At 32.6% G+C, this 25,985-nt stretch overlaps 1 protein-coding gene across 1 annotated transcript; it reads right to left on the reverse strand.

The window, feature by feature from the left end:
* On the reverse strand, positions 1-25,985 carry LOC108910574 (protein yellow-like). The gene is made up of 6 exons (XM_018715222.2): positions 25,839-25,985; positions 21,989-22,235; positions 10,046-10,268; positions 8,838-9,024; positions 796-990; positions 1-686 (listed from the first exon to the last, which is right to left on the reverse strand). Exons 1-6 carry the CDS (start codon positions 25,967-25,969, stop codon positions 485-487), a joined length of 1,185 nt encoding a protein of 394 aa, XP_018570738.1. The 5' UTR covers positions 25,970-25,985; the 3' UTR covers positions 1-484.

Consider the following 25,985-nt stretch of genomic DNA (forward strand, 5'->3'; position numbering starts at 1 on the left):
TTAAAAAGTGAAAATATCAAAAGACAGGCTGTTTGATTTTTGTTACTTAATAAAATTGATTTTTTCTCGGTTTTTACTTAATTAACCAGTTGTGTGGGAAATCCACAATTTTGTTTAGCATTTAGATATATTTATATATGTTAATTAATATTGTTTATGTTTTATGTATATAACTTTGAATACAAATTTTGCTATATCAATATTGCAGTCTTTTACATTTAAACGAAAACCTTGGAAATTAACAGTGTCATGATCAGGCATTTTATTGTGGATTCTTCGGGGCATTCATTCTTTTAAATCATTGTACAATTAATTCTAAAACAAAGAGAAATATGTTCTAAAACTTAAATTACTGTTCCCTTGAATTTACAGTTTTAAACTACATTTTTGGCAGGCTTATCTTAATCAATATTATGTTATAAATGGATAGTAAAGTAGGTAGGTAACGGTATGACAACAGTATGCGAATACGCAAAAAGAAAAATTAATAAAGTAAATGATTGTTTACACCCCGCGAAAGTCCGTTTTTAGGGGGGATTCTAATGATTCTTAAATTAATTTCCGATGATATAATGGTTCTTTTGAAGAACTTCTGGAACCTTGTACTCAATAACCATACGCTGCCGTCATTCAGCCACCTCAGTTCTGCGGGAAATTGAAGTTTCTCTGAGTCATAGGCAAGCAGTCTGAAATAAATATGTCAAAAGGTCAGTGAAAAATTATTCTTGAGGAGAGAATTATGAAAAATTTAAATTCTATAATAGAAATTAAAAAGAAAGGTGCCTTCTTTCTTACCTTTGTTGGCCTGTCACTGGGTTCCAAGTGGCTACTGCCGTTTCAGTTAACGGGCTGAAGTAAAGAGTATCGTCGGTGAGACTTATAGTTAGTCCCAGGCCTTGTGACGATTTTTTTCCAACAAGTGATACTGGCATTTGTTCGAATTCGACTGGTGGACCTTTGGTTAACGCTGATGTGGGGATGCTAAATAGTCTGAAAGATAATTTGTTTATTAATAATATGATCAATGTTTTAGGACTGATTCCTCAGAATAAGCAAAAAGAGGAATCATATTTTCTAATCAAAACTTTTCCTTATAGTCCAGTTGGTAGAGGATCGGCCTGTGTCAAACCGTGATAACCCGGAAATAACTACACAGGCCTACTTTAAATGATGAGTACAATATCAGGCTAATTTGCTGACAAAGTATTTCATCAGGAAAAAAGTTATTAACAATTTAATCGTGAAAAAAATTTTTTTTAGTAGTTTTCTTTAAATAACTCGGGATGACGAAAAAATGCTTAGGACATGATTTTGTTCGTAATAAAAATAGCTACAAAATGGCGGTGGTCCGATTACGAAATTTGCAATAACAAAGCCGTGAGATTGAAAAAACGGTTTAAAACGCCATTTTTTTTAAGTTGCTGTAAAAATGTCAATTATAAACAAAAAGTGATAAAACTTTCGAAAACTATAGTTCAATATATATACAATAATGACGCTAAAGCCGAAAATCAGGAGAGCAAAACTTTTTGTTCTATAAGGTGTTATACATTCATCGGCATCTGAAACTCGAAACTTTGCCAAATTTGTTCGAAGCTTTGCTGACACTTGAAATTTGGTACACACATAGTGTAAATATGCAGAAACCAAAAGCAATTTGCAAAATTCAAGTATCTTCATTTTTGCAGTTTTGGTAAGGTTTTATACGTCACCCTAGTTTTATACGTCACCGTTTTTTTAATTTTTGGACGTATATTTATGTATATTTATAAAATATTCCATTACGGTAGATTAGCCAGCATAATTACCTACAATTTAAAAAAATATATATTTTCATCGTTTAGATCCTAAGCTACTTAACATTTTGCGCCTGTTAGCCGTAGTCGTACATTATTCAACATATTAACATAAAACAAAATCGTACGTGTGGGGTAAACCTTTAACTTTAAGTAAACAATTGTTTAAATTTACTGTTGCATATTTCTAATAGTATACAAGCGCCGAAGAGCGGAGCTCGCGCTCGAAAATGGAAAGTTAAAGGTTTACCCCACACGTACGATTTTGTTTTATGTTGATATGTTGAATAATGTACGACTACGGTTAACAGGCGCAAAATGGTAAGTCGCTTAGGATCTAAACGATGAAAATTATTTTTTTTTAATTGTAGGTAATTGTGCTGGTTAATTTACCGTGATGAAATGTTTTATAAATATGCATATATATTTTTCCAAAAATTAAAAAAACGGTGACGTATAAAACCTTACCAAAGCTGCAAAAATGAAGATAATTGAATTTTGCAAATTGCTTTTGTTTCTGCATATTTATACTATCTGTATACCAAAACTTAGAACAAATTTGGCAAAGTTTCGAGTTTCAGATGCCTATGGATGTATAAAACCTTATAGAACAAAAAGTTTTGCTCTCCGGATTTTCGGCTTTAGCGTCATTATTGTATATAGGTATATTGAACTATAGTTTTCGAAAGTTTTATCACTTTTTGTTTATAATTGACATTTTTACAGCAACTTTAAAAAATTGACGTTTTATACCGTTTTTTCAGTCACGGCTTTGTTATTACAAAATTCTTATTCGGACCACCGCCATTTTGTAGCTATTTTTATTACGAACAAAATCATGTCCTAAGCATTTTTTCGTACAAAGTCATCCCGCTGGGTTATTTAAAGAAAACTACTAAATAAAATTTTTTTCACGATTAAATTGTTAATAACTTTTTTCCTGATAAAATACTTTGTCAGGAAATTAGCCTGTTATTGTACTCATCATTTAAAGTATTCCTGTGTAGTTATTTCCGAGTTATCAAGAAAATGTCACCAACAGTAACTTTTCGGCCTCTGCCGACCGGACTATTAGGGCTTCACAATACTTTAAAAATTGAAAATTGAACCCAGCTTTTGATCTCAAGAATCATTGCTGATGTAACATCAAATTTTATAATTGGTAAGAGCTAGGTTTATGCTAAATTTGGACAAATATTAACCAGTAACATTGGAATTAGGAGTAATNGCCGATGGATGTATAAAACCTTATAGAACAAAAAGTTTTGCTCTCCGGATTTTCGGCTTTAGCGTCATTATTGTATATAGGTATATTGAACTATAGTTTTCGAAAGTTTTATCACTTTTTGTTTATAATTGACATTTTTACAGTAACTTTAAAAAATTGACGTTTTATACCGTTTTTTCAGTCACGGCTTTGTTATTACAAAATTCTTATTCGGACCACCGCCATTTTGTAGCTATTTTTATTACGAACAAAATCATGTCCTAAGCATTTTTTCGTACAAAGTCATCCCGCTGGGTTATTTAAAGAAAACTACTAAATAAAATTTTTTTCACGATTAAATTGTTAATAACTTTTTTCCTGATAAAATACTTTGTCAGCAAATTAGCCTGTTATTGTACTCATCATTTAAAGTATTCCTGTGTAGTTATTTCCGAGTTATCAAGAAAATGTCACCAACAGTAACTTTTCGGCCTCTGCCGACCGGACTATTAGGGCTTCACAATACTTTAAAAATTGAAAATTGAACCCAGCTTTTGATCTCAAGAACCATTGCTGATGTAACATCAAATTTTATAATTGGTAAGAGCTAGGTTTATGCTAAATTTGGACAAATATTAACCAGTAGCATTGGAATTAGGAGTAATCTGAAAGATTCCAACATGATTTGATATGACAAATCTTCTTTTAGAATTCGATAGGCCATTATAAATATTATTAAATTAAATTTAAAGAGATTTAAATTACGTAGAGCCACAATAACAAATAGGACTGGATCATGAACCTACCTGTGTATCACGTAGTATTTTGACCTATTGAAACGTGATCAAACGTGTTTTGACTCTAAAATAAAGAAACTCCTTTAGAAAGCGGTTTCCGAGTGTTTTTATAACCGACTTGAGTAGTCAGTGGTTGGAAAAACATTGGAATTCATAATCTCATTGCACCATAGTCCCCCAACCTTAGGTATATCTCCACAATCCTGTGATATGTTAATTGAACGATTTTGATCACAAAAACTGTGACTGTATAAAAGGTCTTTGATTGTACAGTCAAGGATGTACTATTATGTTTTTTCAGTGTAGGTAAATACAAATAGAAAACATTCCGGGTGACTTTTGTAACAGAAATCTGTATTTCGCGGACCATGGACCATACTGGAGCTTGCATGCCATGCGTTAAGATATTACGGAGTTAGAACAAGACTACAGAATCAATTCCTTAGAGTTTTGTGGTTATACACCTTTGCGCACTCAGGGTTATCGGATTACGTGGTTATTGGGTTATTTCCTTATAGAAGCTTGCTAACTCACAGTTATATACTTTAGAGCTTTGGGGTTATACATCATTATGGGGTTATTGGGTTAGGAAATCTCATGTGGTTTCGAACGCCTGAAGATCCATGTTCCCACCTAGCTTCACGGTTTTATATTCTTATATATCCCGGGTTATGGAGTTGCGGGATTATGTGATTACGGGATTAGGTAGCTACAGTGTTATGGCGTTATAGTATAATGCAATCATGAATTCGAATATTTTCCCAATCACTGACCCGTCTTGATATTAGGATCAAAACACGAACTGACCATACTTTGTTTCTTTTTTGTGGCCTTGTGTTATTGATTGTTAATCTTTTATAATAATTGTTAAGAAAATAAAGCAGACTAATTGGCTTTTATCTATTGTCTGCTGCTGACGAGCTGTTAATGTTGCAATGGTTTGTGGCACAGACGACTTCATTGGATATGGTCTATCCAAATCTGTAAAGGGAGGTTTTATGCAATAACTTGTAGTTTTTTTCAATGACATCGATCTGATTAAAAATTATTATCCATATCTATTATTTGAAGATCATGATGTCCTTGGGAATCGTTTTATAAAAATACGTTATTCCGATCTTTTGTTTGTTTGTTTTGAGTACAGTTTTGAGTACTGGAAGTTTGTCACGACGCAGCTGTTACACTTCGTATAGTAGACGTACAGCAATTTTTGGCTTATTATGAACGAAGAAAGGATTAAGATCGTATAAATATGCTTTTTACAACTATATTGTATCCAAATCTGAAAGGAAGGTTTTAACCCCTTCTATTTTTTTTCTCAATGGAATAACTGCTTAAGAACTGTATTTTATATCTAATCTTTGGGGATCATGAAGTTCTTGGGAGTCGTTTTATAAAAATACATTATTGCTACCTTTTGTTTGTTCGTTTTGAGTAGAGGAATGAGCTTTGGAAGTTTGTCACAATGCAACTGTTACACTTCGTATAGTAGATGTAGAGCAATTTTTGGTTCAATGTGAAAGCAAAAAGAATTAAGACCATATAAATATGACTTTTTACGACTTAATTTATTGTAATTTTTTTTATTTTATACCGCAGGTGGTAGAAGAAGGAAGGTGCGTTTCTTAAATAAGATCCGCGCCAAGTGTGTCAATAAACAAAGATCGCCAGTACGTGATATTTCAGTATAACTTGATAACTAGATCGGTAATAGATACATTTCGGTTTTTGTGTATTAGTATTTTACACTTATTGACTCCATATTACTATACATTAGAAGCATATTCCTCCCTCACGTGAATTATAACAACAATGGAGGGCGAAAAATTATGGAAAAAATTGAGATTATAGCATGAACATCTGTTAATATATGAGTTTTCAAAATTTTCAAATTATACGTTATTGTATCTAAAAATGTACAGATGTTGCAAGATACATATATACTTATATACAACTTCGTCATTTATAAAAATATTTGAGTTGAGATGCAAGTGAATAATTATATCCATCCATTTTAGATCTTGCAAAAATTTTCACTATAAGACTAGGAGTTATCTTGAATAAAAAACTATGTTTTCACTGTATTGATTCTTTTTGAAATTGTTAGGAAAAAAATTTCAATCACTTGATTGAAATTTTCATTTAGCAAGATAATAATACTTATTCATGATCTCCTATAGATATATATAAAAATTATATAAAAATGTTTAGTTCAATTGTTAATAATAACGAAAATATTACGTTTCAATATATTTTTTCAGTGACTGAATTAGAAAAAAACTACTGAAGAAAAATCTACTCTTTACGATGCATTAAAATTTGAAATTTTGAGTTTCAGATTTAGAGAAATGTATTCCCGAATTGGGAACATTTTTTATATTATCATTTAATACCGCTTAAACAAGTGTTGATATGAGTTTTTTTCCAAGCATTCAAGGTGAGGTCCGTACACACCCTGTTTTGCAGTTACGTAGGCGTGTTTCTTCGTAGGTGTACCTATTTTCAGTGCAATTTCTTATTAAAATAAATTTATGGAGGTAAAAAATAAATGAAAGGTATTTAATTCCCAGTCCAACAGTAACTTATTATTAACTGGTTATTAATCAAAAAAAATATTATTTGGAAAAAATGAAGAAAACTCTACAGGTTCAGGTGTAACATATAATCATTATTTTACCATTTTTCTTTTCAATTTAAAGCAATCTTACTAAAAAAAACGCGCCTTATAGTAGTTTACGGAATTACCGGGTCGTTACTGAATGAAACAACATCTTTCAGGTATCAGCCATGGTCTGTTAACTTTTCTAGCCGTTCAGCCGACCACGGAAAATGAATTCGGAAAAAATAAATTCAAAACACGGTAACATATCAACGTCTGAAAACTTGCTTAATATCCGTTTGATTCAATAAATTCTCGTTAACGAAGAAAGTTGATGTTTCAACCAAAAAGTAAATATAGACCAACGGATGTACTGTAAGTCTCGATCTGGTCAACCACAAGCCGCAAGAAGTAAAAACAAAACTGTGGAGTTTTCAAAAGAAATCCCCACATCCTTATGGCGGTTAGGAAGAAGTCGTGAGTAGTTACGTAGACGAAACAATTATAAATAATTAGTGTTAACAATATTTTGCAATTGTTTCGTAGTAACTATAAAACAGAGGTTGGAAATACATTTTCCGATAATTTTATATTATTTATAGAATTAATCTACTCTCACCATTTAGCTAATTAAGTTCTCTTAAAGTATTGTTAACTTTTAACTGAAAACGTACGTCAGCAAATGAAAAAGAAATAGAAATTTTGCAGTTGCTTGTGTCGGCATTTATTAATATTTCAGCAGACATTGTTTCACTGCTTATGTAATTTTAGTTAGCCTTGTTATGTTTTATTAATTGTTTCTATATAAATACTTTCAAAATTATTTATTGTGGTACATTATTTGCTTTGTCAAATTATTTCTTAATTTTGAGTTTAATTAATGATTTCATACCGAAAAAAGTACATAAATAAAAAAATGTTAGGGGAAAATGTAAAAGAAACCATTATTATAAGGTGTTCAAATAAGTTTCTCATATCGTTAAGATATGGTCTAATAGGCATGATCAACTACAAAAACGCACTTTTTCAAATGTATTTAATTAGGATGGATCAAATTGTATTCATTGTAATTCTGAACATGGTTTATCTTGTTTTGTTTACACAGTTTTTAATGTAACGTGTCAAATAAGGAAAGGAGAGGAGGAGTAACATTATTTGAAAAAAATGCCTATATTTGGTTTGATTCATAATAAATTGCAAACTTGATACCATTACAAAGAGAATACCTATGTTAATTCATCAAATTTTTATTATATTAGGTAATCATTTTGGTTTGTATTGTAAAAGATGGCGATTTTTTAAAAATGAATAAACTTTCCACATTTTCTTGAAAATAATAATTGAAATGATAAATGATATTTTTGGTTGATAAAGGAAAAAGTTAACAAACGAATGAAAGTATCAGTTGAAAACCGCATGAAGATATATCCTTGATTTGCAGGTATGAACCGTTTTCGAAGTAGTTTTAAGCTTTTGCGTCGTTGTCTTTCGCTTTCGTTGAAATTATCCAGATTTTTCTAGTAGTTCTCTGCAGAGTCTTGATCAAATACTGATTTTTCTATATTGTTATAGCTCACATTTTGCTCCTGTTTGCTTAAAGTATATTTTGCCACACATAGGATGCTGTACCTTGAGAAAAACTACTCTCATTTCCTTTGAAGTACCATAGACAGTATTGCAATTTTTGAAAAGGCGGCCTGTCTTGTCAGTGCATTCGTATATACATACAATGTGGATATGTTTGTTGTCAGATATTAATTCTTTCCTTTCTTTCTTATTTCTTGCCCTTAGAATATCAATTTTCTCTCATAACTGATCATCAGTTAATCCTTTATCCAAATATTCTGGTACACAGATGGCGAGTGCTCGTTGCAATAATATATTGACGATACTTTGTTTCTAAATTGGGTGGTGATGAGACTCACCGTTCAGATTCCGATCCGTATGTGATGACGACCCAGAAAAGGAAAGGTACCATTTTCTCCCAAATCCCAGAAGTGTTTTTACATTGTTATATCCGTGGAGCCTCAAAGTATTGTATATTTAAGTAGTACCAGAATTCTAGTGAGAGAGGTAAGGTTTTGATTTATAGAGAAGAGGCAGAAATATAGAAAAATTTCAACGTGGTGAGGGTTTATGAACGACTCATTATATAAATCAAGGGATGGCATATCACAGTCAGTGACTTTAAACCATGATCCAGTAAGTATATGCAGCATACCTATACAAATCAGTCAGAGGACTTATCAACAGTTTTAGAGCTTCTTTTGAAAAAGAGAGCAAACATCTCTTAAGAAATTTACGACAATTGTTCAATTATTGACAATTATCAAGACAGTATAATATTTAAATCAAGCTCATTTCATTTGTTCAGAATTGTTTGACTCAAATTGTTTAAAGTATATTAGATTTTATTATGCAATCAATTGGTTTCTCACCTGTCAGTTGCTAAAGGTTGGAAATAAAGTGTCGATAGTGTGGGAGAGTGTGCTAAGCCTACTACGCCGTCCATCAGTGTAAATGACTCGCCATCGACATTGTAGTCCGAGAAGTCTGGATCAGGGAAGAAAGCTGGATGCATTATTCTCCAAGCTTGGTCCTTTAAACCGTCATATACCACTAGACCTAAATCAAAATTATAAAGCTATTGAAAAATATAAATAAAGTATATCTATGTATATCACACTTATTCATTGAACATATAAGAGGTATTATTCAATAAGATAACTTTTCAAAACATGGAAAATTTGACATTTAGACAGAAGTGATATGTCGATCTTTATTTGTTCTCAAGTTACAGGCTTATGTGCAAATCTCAAACGCTATTAGAGCTGAATTATTCAAGTGTAGTCAACAAATTGAACAACTATCAGGAGGAAACAAGCATCATCTATCAGCATAACGAGTAAGCTTGCATTCAGAATGAAGGAAAGTATTTGGAAGATATTATTAATGAAGATACATTTTTATTTGCATCATGAATTTAAATCTTTTGGTTTACATTTCATTTCATGGACTTGTAACTTAGGAACAACAAATAAAAATAGTTTTAGGTGTTTCAGTCTTCAGAATTATTACGCTATTAAAATTTAAAGATGCGTAGCACCTTGTTTTTATCTCTTTACTGTAGTATAAATTGACGTTTGTAATAGTATGTAATTATTAAAGACTTTACTAACCTAGAGAGATGTAATAATAACATAACTTTGAACAAGGAAAAGATGAGTACTACACTACACTTCTAATAATAGTGTAGTAAAATATCGTGTTGATGTATCAATGTCAACTAATGAATGAGATAATTTTAATTATATGAATTCTCCTATGTGTTTACATACATGTAATAAATACTTTGCATGGTGATGAGGTTATACAATCACTTCATCGAGTCCCACAAAACTGAATACTTTTTAAACTGTATCTAATTTTGTTTCTGCAACAACTGTTTATAGAATCTTCTTTTATAATTTTGAAAATTAGAAATTGGTATTAAAACTAATAAATAATAACAAATATTACTTAAAATATACAGTTCTCTTAACGATTTTCTTTGAATTGACATCATGTAGCAGGAATTCTTAAATAATTACTAAATTGTCATACATTTCTAAAGCAACTTATAACCTAATTAAATATTTTTTTTTACCTGGCGACGCTGTGTCTGACATGTATACAAATGCCGAATCGCATCTTCCTTGGACATCTTCATCTATTATCAAATTGGTTAGAAGTGAAGATGGCCTAAGCACCTCTCTTGGGAAAATCACAGTGCGTACTATCTGGTCCGTTCTTAGATCAAACACCATCAGTTTGGGGTTACACACTCTTGTAAAGTCGTCTAGGGATGTCATAACCCCTGAATCCAAAACCTTAAAAATAACAATAATTGCAAATAAATTGTTGAAGCGAAATTTGTTTATAATATCTAGTAAATCTAAAATGAATTTCATATCCTTCAAATAAAGAAAAATGTTCGTATAATAATAGTATACGAGACCTGTTCAGAAAATAACCGAACTTTTTTTATTAGGCGCTAATAGAGATATTTAGTCATATGCTGTTGGCAGCATTGCGTTACGCATAACTTCCTCTGTAATCATATGTTCTTGGATTGTTGATATCTCATTTAACTTTCGTGATATTGTTGTTTGAGTGCATCGTATTTAAGTACGATTTTTAAAATATGCAATTTTCTGGAACATAGGTGCAACGTAAAATTTTGCGTGAAACGATGCTCTGGGTCGTACGCAACGTTAGGAGTGTAAAAATTGTTGTCAGTCAATTGAAGATGATCCTCGACCAGCTCATTCAGAAAGTCAAAGATCTGGTGCGTGTAATCGACGATTGACTGCCAGAGAAATTGCAGAAGCGGTTAGAATCTCAATTGGGTAATGCCATGAAATTTTGACTGAAAAATTGAACATGCAAGCAAAACTTGTTCCTCATTTGGTGACCGAACAACAGAAAGAAAATCGTGTGAACGTTTGTCGGCAACTCCTTGAACAGTCCAGTGACGATGAAACGTTCATTCAGAGGATCATAACGGGAGGCTAAAGCTGGGTTTACGGCTACGACATTGAGACAAAAGTTCAGTCATCACAATGGATTAGCAAAGGATCTCCACACCCCAAGAAAACACGTCAGTCTCGATCCAATGTCAAAGTGATGATCACTGTTTTTTTCGACTTGGAATTGTGCGTTTTGATTATGTGCCTCAAGTGAACCGTGCGTTCTATTAAGGCGTTTTACAATAGTTACGTGAAAAAATCCGCAAAAAAAGAGACCAGAATTGTGGCGAGACAACTCATGGTTCTTGCACCATGACAATCGCCCGCACATTCAGCAGTTTTGTACCAAAAATAAGATTACTGTCCTTCCTCAACCTCCTTACTCGCCAGATCTGGCTCCTTGCGATTTTTTCTTATTTCCGAAATTAAAATCAGTGCTGAAAGGACGTCGATTTCAAACTATTGATGACATCAAAGCAAATTCGTTAGAGGCTTCAAAGGCTATTTCAAATTAAACTATCCCAAACTGTTCCAAATTATGTAAATATGGGAGGGGAGTACTTTGAAGACGACAAGGACAAATAATGTATAAAATTAACAATAAAGTTTAAAAAACTAAAGTTCGGTTATTTTCTGAAGACCCCGTATAATAGAATTACAAAAATTGATAAAGTTATGTTGGTGTTAAAACAGTAGAAAGAACAAATTGAGGATAACATTAAGTTAAAGGGGGCAGAGAAAAAAATGTAAATTTTCTATGCCGATATAAGTATAAACACATATGCCTAAATTAGTAGTTTTGGTAGGTACCTATTGACTTATATTTCCGCCAAAGGCGTATGTACAAATGTTTCGAGAATTTTTACTATTAATTAGACAATTCATTAGTTCAAGTTTCTTTCGTTCTTTCTTTGCACGGGTGTCCCGGTACTTGATACAAAAAAGTAGAATACAAATAGACGAGGTCTAAATAATATCAGTTCTTCATATAAATTTTTTTCATACGGACCTTCGCTAACAAGTTACGGGCCCTTAAAGGTGAAAATTAAAAAGATATTTTTATTTACAGTCTCTAAACTATTAACTTCAGTTTAAAGCGAATTTGGTGATCAATAACACATGCGTACAGCTTGTTTTTGATGTTGTAAGTCTAGTCTTCATTATACCCAGAACGCCAGGGACAGGCTATGTTAAATGGTTAACAACCCAGAATTTTTGCATAGATGAGGATCGAAATCTGCCTGCATCAAAATAAATTCCCTGAAGAATTTGCCAACGATAAGATTCTCTGGTTGAACTCGCTAAAATTAACAGTTTAGGGAATATTTGTGATTTTATGTCACAATACACATAGAGCGGCGCCTCCACCATTTTTTTTTAAATTATTAATTGCACATAATTACTGTGCTAGAACCGTACATATTTTTAAAATAAGAGCCTAGTAAATCTTACTGTCTGCTAATGTAATGTTCACTAATAAAATTTGACAAATACACTTTACACCTAACAAAATATAGAAAAAAAATAAGGAATAAGTTAAAATAAGTATTCAACTCCAAATGTTTTAAAATAGCAATTAAGAAACACATTGATACCCTTAAAACATAGTAGTGTTTATTTATTCTGTGTATATATATTTATGTATTTTTTTTTTGTAAAACGGCGGTTAGAATGAGTAGCTCTGCTAGATCTCGCCGCCATTTATATGATTATGTTCAATAATTTGTTTTTCATATGAAAATAAAGGCATATTATTATTATTATTATTATTATTATTATATGCCACGCATTATTCTTCAGCTTAATAGATCTAATTAAATCACCATCAAACCATGGCGGATAGCATTTATTAGAAAATATCTTACGTGGAACATGTTTAATGAAAATTGAATTTAATATTTCATAAAACTTAAAAACAAGTTGATTGACACACGTAAAACTTTTTAAAGGAGACCAGTCAACCAATGACAGTTCCTGATATAAAGCGGGAAAATTAGCCTTTTTAAAATTAAAATTAAAATCCACCTCAGAGGGTCCCCGACTTNATTATTATTGTTATTATTATTATTACTATTATTATGTCGATGTACATTCAGACGTTTATCAAAAACGTATAGACCTATTAAATTATTACCCACTATTAATGTATGGGCAGGAATAGGGGGTAATAATTTAATAGCTCCATATGTTTTTGACGAATGTCTGAATGAACATCGATATTTGGAGGTTTTGTAAAATAATTTGCAGCCACTATTAGACGATGTTCCATTAGACACCCAAAGAAACGTTTGGTTCATGCACGAAGGGTCTCCTCCCCATTTCAATCTTGATGTACGAAATTATTTATCCATTATGTTTAATAATAAATGGATCGGGAGAGGAGACCCAATTTCATGGCCGCCTAGTTCTCCAGACTTTAACCCGATAGACTTCTTCATGTGGGGATATCTTAAAAGTTTAATGTACTCAACACCAGTACAGACAATGGATGAATTGCTACAAAGAATTAATTTCCATTGTGATAATATTAGACATACCCCAGAAATTCTATTTCGAGTACAAACAGATAACATTCTTAGACTTAGGAAGTGTGTGGAGGAGGAAGGTGTCCATATTGAAAATGTATTTTGATAGTTTTCTATCTTTTAAATTATTTTTTAACTTACTTTAACTTATTAACTTATTCTAGTTTTTTTTTATAGTTTGTGTTATGTGTAAACTGTGTTTATCAAATTACATTAGCAGACAGTAAGATTTTCTAGGCCCTTTTTTTTTGAAAATATGTACGGTTCTATCATAGTAATTATGTCCAATTAAAAATTAAAAACAAAAAACGGCGGAGGCGCCTCTTGATGACCACCGTGACAAAATCACAAATATTTCCTAAACTGTCAATTTTACCGATATTGACCAAGAGGGTATTATCGTTGGCAAATTTTCCAGGGAACTTATTTTTGATGCAGGCAGATTCCGATCGTCATTTATGCAAAAATTCTGGGTTGTTAACCATTGGGCATAGTCCGTCCCTGGCGTTCTGGGCATAATGAAGTTTCACTTATAACATCAAAAACAAACTGTACGCATGTGTTATCAATCACTAAATTTGCATTATGCTGAAGTTAATAGTTTAGATTATGTAAATAAAAACAACTTTTTAATTTTCACCTTTGAGGTCCCGTAACTTGTTAAGGAAGGCCCGAATGAAAAGTATTTGAAGAATTTATATTATTTTGACCTCATTTATCTGTACTAGACTTTTTTGTATCAAGTACCGGGACACCCTGTATATATATTTTTTATTTTAACATCTCTTTAAGTTTTCTCTTAAGCAGCAGGTTCTATGAAAATGAAGAAAAGCTTTTTTGTTTCAATAAATTTTGTAGCAGATAATTTTTTTAATTATTCAGAAACGTGTTTTATGATACTCCTATAATAAATAAAGAAATACTAATACATGCGACTATCAAAACGAAATATGTAAATTGAAATTAAATACTTCAGGAAATCCAAAACGTAATATATTCTAATAAAATATAATTAGATACAATAAAAAAATCTTCTATTGTAGTCTACAAGCTGTTGTACGTAAATAAAACGTAGTTATTAAAAAAAATAAGCAATTTGTTAATTTGCAAAATCACGTCTACCTCATTTGTTAAAAATAGACGTGAATTAAACATTTGATAAACAGAAAAATTATTGTAAATGTAAAATGAAAACCTGAATATTTCTTCTTCTAATCTATAAAACAAGTTTTTTATTAATCCAATAAATCACGATCAGCTATTGTAGCACGTAACAATTAACAAAGTGTTTTCAAACTATGATGGGAATTCTATTACCCATTTAGTATGGTAATTATTTTAGAGTACCTATGTAATTAGTTTTATGTAAAATAAACCAAATGCCAGATATATAATTATTAAACTATTCCCAATATGTATATTATTATCATTAAACGTTGGAAAATTGTAGTTATTTCTATATTTATTATGGGGTAATTTACGTTTTTTATATTAATTATAAGCAACTAAAAGCTTATTTCATTATGAATTTATAAGATATGAATTATTTTTTGTCGATAAATTTGTTTTGAATGTGTCGGTTGTATTGATTTATTAAATGTTAATGTGAATGTAAATCATTTTACAAGAAAAAAAAAAATAAAAAAATATAATATTTTCCTTTGTAGTCTTTTTGTAACTCGTTTTCTTAATGGGAAACATTCGACATTTTTAGATTTTTAAATAGTTTCTTAGTAACAAAAATTTTTAAATCAAGTCTTTTTTTGCAAAATCTGTTCTTGAAATATTCAACAGCATACAATATAAAAAAATTTATATAAAGATACCACTTAAATTATAGTCCATATACAGGGTGTCATGAAATTCATGCAACAAAATTTGGTCACAGATTCTTAAGACAAATTTAGGGGACCTGTATTTTTTATTTTTGCCAGGTGGCCTCCTCTTTCGGAGTTACAGCCCCCTGAAGTCCGCCCCTAAGAATAATCTTTTTTTATATCTCAGAACCCTGTTGTACCTACGAGAATCACTAAATTTAGTACATAGGGGTTTTATGACATATGGAATTTGAGGGTGCTACGATTTTTGGCGGGGAACCCCTTTAAGACAATTTTTCGTGGGTCCCCTTGTCTTTGGAGACAAAAAAATTTGGTCGCATATTTAAATTTCTTAAAAATGAGCAGTCCATTAGAAAGCCATTAAATTTAGAAACTTTTTGTTTCTTTATAATTTTTTCGTAAAACGCAATATTTTCCAGAAAAATGTCAAAATGTGATCGAATGCATATCCTGATTTGCCATTTCTCTCAAAAACATTGCGTTTTACGAAACAAATATAAAGAGATACAAAAGTTTCTAAATTTAATGGCTTTCTAACTAACTAATAATTAAAAAAAAAATCTAATTCGCGACCAAATTTTTCTGGTTCCAAAGACAAGGGGGCCCACGAAAAAGTGTCTTTAGGGGGTTTCCCGTCAAAAAGCCTAGCACTGTGAGATTCCACATGTCATAAAACCCCTGTGTACAAAATTTAGTCATTCTCGTAGTTTTGAGATATAAAAAACTTCTTAGGGGCAGATTTCAGGGGGCTGTAACTCCGAAAGAGGGGTCCAGTTGGTAAAAAGGAAAAATACGGGTTCCCCAAATTTGTCTTAAAAATCTATGACCAAATTTTGTTGCATGAATTTCGAAACTCCCTGTATTAATGTAATAATAAATGTTTGTTTCCAGTAAAAAAAATAATGCTTGGAAACTAATTACGAAAATGCTTTGTATTATTTCTAGTTATTTTAAAAATTTTATTTAATTTAAAATAAATAAAATAAACTATTACGTAGGTATATTGTTTTCTAATAAGAGTCGTAGTAGCGCTAACACTAAATTGAACGACGGGTTTTTATAAATAGGAATTACATAAAAACATGTATCTATGTTTTTAAGTAATATTATTTTATGTTCAAAATGTATGTATTTATTAATTGATAAATCAATAGCTGTCATCATGACCATTTTGTACTATTTTTGCAAAACTCTCTTAAAAACCGGGTTAGCAGAACCTACATATTGAACCTTAGAGTCCTCAAATTGATGGAGTACCGTAAGTGATTGTTGCACCAGTTTAGAACCAAGATGGTGGTCGGTGGAAGAAATTTGTTGTGAAGGTATTATTGATAGTTTTCTTCACATATGAAAAACGCAAATTATAACAACTATTTCTAAAGTCAGTTAGAAACAGTAAAGAATATCGAAACCGGTTGCCTATTTTATATTAAACAATAACAGACCGCGACGGAATATCCCGTGAAGCGAGATCTAGGAGCACTTAGGCCCCGGAAAATGGGATTTTTAGGTGCGAGGGGCTTCTCGGCACAAAAAGTATTAAATATGTTTCAAATAGGTTACAGTTTATGAAAATTTTGAACGGTAGGTCGCATGAAAGATTAGAAAATAATAAAATAATATACGCGTCTCACGGTGGCTGGAAGCAGTTGTTCCAGTTAATAAACCTCAAATGCCTGGGGTAGATGTTCAACCGCTTTTCAGAAAGTCCACCAATCTCCATGTGTTTGGCGGGACGCTATCGTATTTTCCGCCAGAAGGATTCACCAAAAACGTCCGACGCTGTGGAACACCTTCCCCTTGGCCTCTCTGGATTTTTTCCGAAAGTCGAGACATTTATTTTCCAAAGTATCGGGCAAATTGGCCTTATGTTCGGAAAATTTCGGAAAATGTGATTTTCCGATTTTCGGTCAATGTTGGTCTCGGATGCGGGTTTGGATATCGAACACGGGAATCGAGTCGCTGGAGCGGTGGGACCCTCGCAAGATGGATTTTTGTTGCCAAAGACGGAAATAGTGGTTGAAATAGTGGTTGGTTGATGGATGGTTGAACATTTTCCGTCTTTGTGGGAAGTCTTACGGATAGCTTTTGCCTGATTAGATATTCTCCAAATTAACTGGGTGTATGCACGGCATGGGGTAGAACCGTGGTTTGATGGTTCGAGCGAGATCGTGAGAACTTATTAGGAGGAATTTCGGAAAACGTGAAATCCTTCATTTCCAACTCGGCTCGTATTTGGACTATGGTGACCACGGTAATGTGATGTACTGTGGTTGGAGGGTTCGGCCCAGATCGGATGGGTGGAACGGCTGAAAACGCGGAAAACGTAAAATCCACGTTTCCCCACATAACAGCGTAATAGGCCATACGAATCTGTTCGAATTTAGATGGAGCAATGTCAGCAAGGTGTAGTATGCTGCATTTTATTTTGAAGCAAATCGCTCGAAACTGGAAACGCCGATAACGTCCTTGGATGGAAAGTGTGGTAAAACTTCTGACGGATATTTCCGAAAATCATCCTGGAGCGCGCCGGGGTTCGTCGTCGGATAGCGATCGTCGCTGCTGCGGACACAGAGAGCGTTGGTGGCATACCCGAGCGAGATCGGCCGCGGTGTTGGAGAAATTGGAAACATCGTCGAAAGTTGGGCTTCCACGGAGCCATCCTCGGAGCGATTGGCCTCATTCTACGGACCGACACCCGCGCTGTGATGCGGAGTCGGTATTTGAGGCTTCCAACGACATCGGGTCCGGTGTCGGAAACTGTACCGTGGTGGAGTGGCGGGTAGTCCGGAACTAAGACGGTGTCCAGATCCTCGACCGTGGTGATTTTTTTTTATTGTCCTCGAAAGTGAGGCGAAATTGCCTCCTTTCGGAAAATGTTTTGGCAGGCACGTCGGGGAGTACATGACGTCGGATTCGTCCTCGACGTGGTCTGGCATGATTGCGGAACATCCTAGGACGTTGCTGGTTACATTTTAGGGGTTTGTTGAATCCTGGAATTCGGTCGTAGGTTGTAATACGAGAAAATAAACTATTGATATGTATTTCTAAAGATCAAAGGTAACCTCTGCATAAATATGACCCCACATTCAAAGTTACACCTTGAATGTACGTTCTTTCGTCGTTAAAAATAAAAGATTACCGATGCAAGTTATTTGTTACTTTGTTGTCTTCTAATAAATACACTGACTAAGGTTTTATCTATATTTTGATCAACGCTATCTTAATTAGTGAGTTATATTGGAATAAAATCATCAGTAAATTATGGTCGATCATGTTTCAGTATTTGTCTAATATTTAGTTCAGTTGACTTGAAACAGATCTCGTACCGATAAAAATTAGTTTATGATTAAACGGTTAAGCTATTTTTACTAATCATTACTTATTACGGTTAGCTTGATATACATGACTTGTGGTTCTGAATTAGCGGGCATAATAATTTAGTATTGCTGCAAAATACACTTATACCTCTAATAGTAGTAATAAAAATTAGACTTATGCGAGAGTGAAATTTTCTTAAGATAAACTTATTTCCTAAGATTATACAATGCTTAAAATACATACAACCTAGTTTTTAGTAATGTTGACTTGGTTTCTAAGAATGAATATGTGGAACAAATATTACCTGACAATTTAAGTAGAGGAAATGATTCAGTTGAAAGAACCCATTATAAGCATGTATGTAATATTAATGATTCTCAATAAAAAAATATTTATTTATCATTTTATCGATATAATTAATACTAAATTATTTAATGAAATAATTATTTATGTTTTCTTACAGGTCGTCTAAGAAAAATCAACAAAAAGTTCGAGGAATAATTTTGTTTCATGGAATAATGGTATAAATCTGAATTTAATTAAATAAATAAGTTATGCAAGTTAATATTAACTTGCATAACTTATTTATTTTTTAATATATTTTTGCTAGCACCAAAGTTAAAAATTATAAAAGCTTACAATGCTAGTGATTACAAAATTAACCAAATTATTTACGAATATATTTACCTACGCAGGACGTTAAAAAAATAATACAAAACCTACCATTGTTGCGTTGAAGTTAAAGCAGATTATATTGAAAATTGTTTAAATAAATGAGGAAACTGCCGTAGTCCTTCGTTTGGTATGTTTTTTACCATATCCCACTTCTTGAAATTTTAAACTTGATGCTTATTATTACAGGATACTAGTTGCACCTTACTAGTTTAAAACAATTTACACTAAAAAAATTCACTCTTTCACTCAATTTTACTCAATAATGTATCAATTTCTGTCTACACCCGATTAAGTGAAACTATTGCGTCAGAAATGAGAGAGTTTTACTCAAATCCGAGTTACTGCTAACTATCAACTGAGCTACTTTTGACTCTACTCTGATTATATAAAACCAATCTAGAGTTAACTTTTTCTCTAATATGATTTAAATTTAACTATTATTGAGTAATTTTTTACTCAGACTTGGTTTTTAATTAACTAAATATTGAGGGCAAAAATAAATCACTCAAATGATTAATTAGGATATATAATGTTGAAATTAATTCATTTCGCGGGGACCTCCTCCTGTCCTGGCTGAGACCAGATAGCTGAGATTGAGATGATAATTTCACCCAATGAATTCACTTCGAACCTTTATTGCTTTCACTCACACCGATTTTTTTACAGTATAAGGCTTTTGTGTACCTATTAGGTTTGGCGATATCTTTAGGTTAGTTGTTTATTTGATTTGCTGCTAGGCACTACTTCAATGACACACTTGCGGTGAGGTATGCTTTACCTGTCTACCGTGTATTTTCTTAACGTCCCATGGAGACACTTTGACTGGGTTTTTGGCCAATATTAAGTTTATTGGGTTTTGTTTATTATAATGATGGTTTTGCTATTGGTATGTGATCGGCCTAATTAATTGGAGTAGTGTAAGTTGTTTTTTGCTAAGATGCTTGAATCTTGTAGGGGTGGTAGAATCTCGGTGACTATTTTAAATGGTGAAGTTAGTAGAAGAGAGGTTTGTATTGGTGGGGCTGCACTAGAAGTCATGCTAAATCTACCACCGCTTCATATAGTGGTGGAAAGAGAAACGCGGTTAACAGCATACTGACTCAGGAATAATAACGACTGGAGAGGTAGTCCCTATCCCAGGATTATGGACACATTTATGTCGGAACCAACTCTGGAGATGGTATCCGACAAGATGGTCCATGGTTCCACTTCCACAAACCATTTGAGACTCTAATAGGGGATCAAACACGGGGTTTAAACACACCAAGGTGTTCAAAACTTTTGTGGGAATGTTTACAAATGCTGACTGAATTGGCTACAGTTAGACCGTGTTGAGTACTAGGACATAAAGGAGGCATTGATGGAAACGAGAAAGCAGATGAACTTCCGGGCACATCTCCATTGTGGTCAGGGAGTCTCTGGACAAATGGGCCGAGTTAGAACGCTTCAAGGCCAGGGCAAAGCTATGCGAAGGATCTTATGAAATGTCCTTTAAAGGAAAGAACAAATGAGTTGCTGAGCTTGATTAAAATTCGGCTCAGGAAAGTGACGGGAGTTCTAATGGGACACTGTCAATTTAGGAAAAATTTATACAAGCTAAAGCTTGTAGACAGTCAGGTCTGCCGCAATGTCACTTGGCGGATGGAACTTATCTGCATATCCTGGGCCGAGTGCCCAAGATTTGCACGTAGTAGAATGATGTTCCTGGGAAAACCCTATCTTGAGCCCAAGGAGCTGAGAGAGTGTCGGTAAGGAAGCTTTTGAACTTTGTAAAACGGGCAATACTCCTCGCAGAGTAGGACTGAGTAGTGAGACGTACAATAGGGCTGATAAGGCCACGGTACTATGGGACTTGATTAGGACTAACCACTAGTAGAAGAAGAAGAAAAAGGTGGGGCCGTTAACATTGGTCGAGTACTGGTTAGCCGCCCAGTGACACTACCGTGCAGTCTGGCTTCGGCTGTCTGTTACTGAGATGCTGATTTACCGTATTAGGGGCAACAGCACCCTCATTACTTTTTATTTCAGAGTAAACCTCGCTTTAGAACTGGTAGCGGTTATACAACTGCTAGGATGGCAATCTACATCCTTGAATAAGTTTTTCCTTCCTTCTAAATTTCTTTAAGGTTTTTTCCTTTTATTGTTTTGTTTCTCTTCGCGGAAAACTTCCCCCTCACTCGAGGAAAAAATCATTCACGCTTACGTTGATTGGCATGAGTTTCTGGCAAGCATCCCTCATGAAGCTTTCTTTGCTCCTTAGATTTGCACAAGGGGATGTCTGGTGTGGTTTCGGCGAGGGGTGACAACTCTCTCGAGGCGAATACATTTTTTTATTGCGTACGTCGTTTACTGTTTTCTTAGTATTATTCGTTTCGTCGTAGTTAACGAAAATTTCCTACGGAAATATCTTTGTTGTGTGTATTTATATTTACATTTATTTTTTTCTTTCTTCTAAAATCCTGTAATTAGGATTTGTTCCTGTTGGATAGTTTAGTTTAAATAAATAAATAGTTTAGTTTAAAAATAATAATAACACTATACTATCACTTTATGTGTTCTTCGCACATTGTCAATTTGGAATAATAATGAAAAAAATATTTCATTTTTAGCAAAACTGGTAATACTTGAAACAATATTAAAGACAATTTCTCATCTCAGTCAGTCACATAACATTACATGACTACCGAAAAAAGAGAAAGCTATAATTTTAATGGTGACCTACCCACAACCTGTTACAGGAATCAGCCCTGATTCTATAAACGGAAATAAGCCCGGTGCAGTTGACGTCCCCTCGAACGGCTCCGTGCATGGACCAATCCGGGAAGGCTTGAAGGACGGGGCTGGATCCCGGGGGTGTATTTCTGGGGATGGTCGACAGGGTGGCCGGAACTCCGACACGCAATCTCGGTGTTGCGAGGAAGATGCGATTGCTCGTCACTTCGAAACCCGTAAAGACGGTGTTTTCTAACCTGAAATGAAATTATTATTAATGTACTCGCTTGGTTATCAAAATATGGAGAATATTCTAAGGAGATAGAACGATTGAGCCAAACAAGCGGCTCGATTTTAGTCTATAAAGTGTCAAAGCATTTTTTAATTTTAATATTTTTAAAACTAGTACATCAAACTAGTTGAAAATTGCAGCAATGGCATTCATTTTTGGTCCTTAACACCTTACTATCCGTTTACAAATCACAAATTCACAAATCAAAAATTCAGACTAAAAAAGTATTTAAAATTAATGGATTTCAAAAGTCAGTTGAAAGTCATATAATCCACTTATTAGATAGAAATAGAAATTCTTGATGTCTGTTGTTTATATCGTACACTTCCATTTAATTTTTTCTATGATATTGTTATTTCTAATGATAAAAAAGACAATACAATACACTTATGTTATGTTCTAATAACAATGTCTTCTTATTAGTAGATCGTCCAAATTGCATATTCTTCAATTCCCTTCTATTCAAATATGAAGTTAATATTCAGGGTATTTATTAAAAAAAACTTTGTTTAGTTTGTCATGCTTTTTAGAAACGCCGTAGGTATGTTTAATTATTAAGTATTTTTATAGTGTTACAGTTACCGGATACCAACAGTTTTATAAAACAGTTATGGAATATTTGTTGTCACTTTGTTTATAAACGGCCAAATGCGGCCCCGGCAAAAAGAATACGGAAGTTAATATGTATTTTTTAATGGTTTTATGGACATTTCCTTAATAATATAGAGTAAAATGTAAATGTCTTAAAAATTCCATATTATAAAAATGCTTTTTTTTAACAGAAAACGATAATAATGCATCAGAAACATGAATTCAAGGGGACAGTATTTTTTAAATATGTTTTCCACAAAGACAAATAATTTCAAACTGAATATTCTAAAGTTTATCAAATAATAGGAATGTTATGTCATCCTATCTGCGTATTTTCAAAGACGCCGCAGTAAAACGAATAAACAGGTACAAGAAACGATCAAACCATCAAGGTTTTAGGTACTGAAATCTATGAAAATACTAACTTTTTTATATATAACTCCACAAGCAAATATTCTTATAACATATACTTGCTTATACTCCGCGGTAGAAGTTATAGAGAGTGACTCAGACATTATATAAAAACACTATTACCATATTGCGTATAAAATATAAAATGATTTTTATACGGTTCAATATTATTTATTTTTGTGCCGCTCGCTACGCACATCGATAGAATCTATAATCGTCTATAGACTGAGTTACACTGAACGTCGATCTATATTCTATCTCTGTCTTTTGCACGTGTTAGTGAATAGGGAAATGACTTTTTAGTGGGTGTAAACGGACTGGATTTATCCGTCCTGAGAATCGTCATATCATAAGCGTAGACGAGGGGTCTAATTCCATGCCTATAATAAATTTATAAATTAAAAAAAAACACAATTGGGACGTTTTAAAATGCTGTAATAATTAAAATGGATCAAAGTGCCGGTTATAGCAAACCGTAAAAAAATATTAGATGTTATGTTTTATTATCTTTTTTCAATATTTTCTATATTTTGTTGCCTTTTACGCAGACACACCAATGGATTTTCGTTCCCGGCACGCTTCATCCCCCTTACTAGTCCAAAAGCTAGCGATTAGTCACTCTCTATAATTTCTACCGCGAAGTATAGTTCTACATATAAAATTGTTTACTTTTATCTATAAGTACCTACGCGAAAATAATTCATAAAATGTAGGATTAGGATAACAGCAAACGCATGTTTTACAAACGCTTTTTTTAAGTTATTACTTTATTTGAGTAAATTTAAACAGTAACAATGAATAAACAGAACATCAAGAATTTTATTTTTGTGCTTACTTTTGTTCTACACGTTTTACATTTCAAGATTTCAGTACCTAAAAACACAGAAATTTGACTATTTCTCGGCCAGAGATATGGTCACCAACTGAATCTTATGTGTAAAAAATTTTATATGAACTAGTTTCATAAACCAAATTTAATTCATTTTTATTATTTCAAACATGAATGTGAATCACACATCGTACATTTTGTAGTTATTTTATTTTGTAAATTATTAACAAAGTAAACATTTTTTTAAATTTTATTATTATTTGCTGTCATTTCATAGGTAAATATCACCTTGTTATTAGCAAAAAAGGATAACAGTTAATGCATAGCTATGATAGCGATGAATTAGTTGTTTTCAAGAAATATTCCCCATGTTTAGATATGAAAGAGGTTATTTTTATTAGAACTGTATATTCTATATCTCTTAAACATATGGAAGATATGTATTTTATAGTATTGTAGCTATATTTTAAAAATAAAAGATAGCTAAAGTTGTTAAAATTCACAAAAATTATAGTTCGTAATGTAATTTTTAATAAAAAAAAAGAATGATGATGTTTTGCATTACAGTATAGGCGGTCCTAAAATCGAAAGATTACAGAGAACCTACTGGTTTACTAGTAATAGAATATTTGTAGTTATGCATATTTAAGTCAAAGTAAATAACTTGAAAGATCATTAATAATCACATAAATTAATTACACTAACATTAATAAATATTAATAAGCAAATAAAAGAAATATATGGGAACAAAGATATTCCACTGTATAGGCTATAGATGGAAACAATATTCAGCCTGTCATAGTTTACTTAATTATTTCGAAATCAAATCAAATAAAAGTGCAAAATGAAATATGAACTTTCTGGAATTGACCGATGATTCGTAAATATTAAAATGTAAGTTAATTTTCTAAAAATTCATATCTAAAAACAACTAAGTCTCTAAAAATAAATATTAACCAATGGGAAAAGAATAAGCACCAATACTGCACACGAAAGATAGTTGCCATAAATAAACTTTTTATCAGTCATTTTTCTCAGTAAATTGTTGCATTATTTCAATTTTGTTACAGTTATCAGTCACGCAAAGGAGCAGAGTATTTGAGTTGCCTATAATCTAATTAATTTACATTAATTTTTTTACAACTTAGATCTCTCTCTCTCTCTCTCTATTTGAAGATATTTCTACTGAGAAATAAACCTTTAAAATATAAATTCCCAGAAGTGCAATCGAAAGGCTGTATCTCATAGTTATTTTAAATAAAGGCAAGTTCAAGTTGGTAAAGGTGATTTAGCAAAAAAAGTTTAATTAGACTTGAATTCTCCAAAATACTCAGCTGCTAGGAAAACAATGTGCACTTTCTTAAAATCACTACTAACCAAAAAAAAATGTGATCGAACCAAAGTGCATATAAAATATTATATGTTCGGTTTTCCCAGACATTAACTCCATCACCTAGTAAATTTCGTATGGTATCTAAAAAATAAAGGAGTTATTTACAAAAATTCTCGCTAACTTTTTTTATACGCCGCTGCGCCACTTGATTTGTTTATTGGTTGAAAGTGTTGCGAAAACTTTAGTCACTGCTTTTCGTAACTCTTAAACAATATATCAACTCTTCTACTCACTGTAGGTATATTAGTTCACATTCTTTTAACCTGTCTTCTGAGAATTCACATACTGGACTTGATCTATGTCAGAACTATTTCTTATTGTTTGTTACTCTATCTTTTGCTTACCTTATATCTTCGTAACTATATTCAAATGGTAGATCAAAATTTAATAGTGTCCATTGATTTAGCACTTCAAGTTGCGAGCTATATCCTCCAATAATGCAACAGAGTAACACCAGAGGTCCTACAACGTTCATTGTTTGATCTAACCTA

The sequence above is a fragment of the Anoplophora glabripennis genome, unplaced genomic scaffold (assembly GCF_000390285.2).
Source record: "Anoplophora glabripennis isolate ALB-LARVAE unplaced genomic scaffold, Agla_2.0 scaffold152, whole genome shotgun sequence".
Taxonomy (NCBI): Eukaryota; Metazoa; Arthropoda; class Insecta; order Coleoptera; family Cerambycidae; genus Anoplophora; species Anoplophora glabripennis.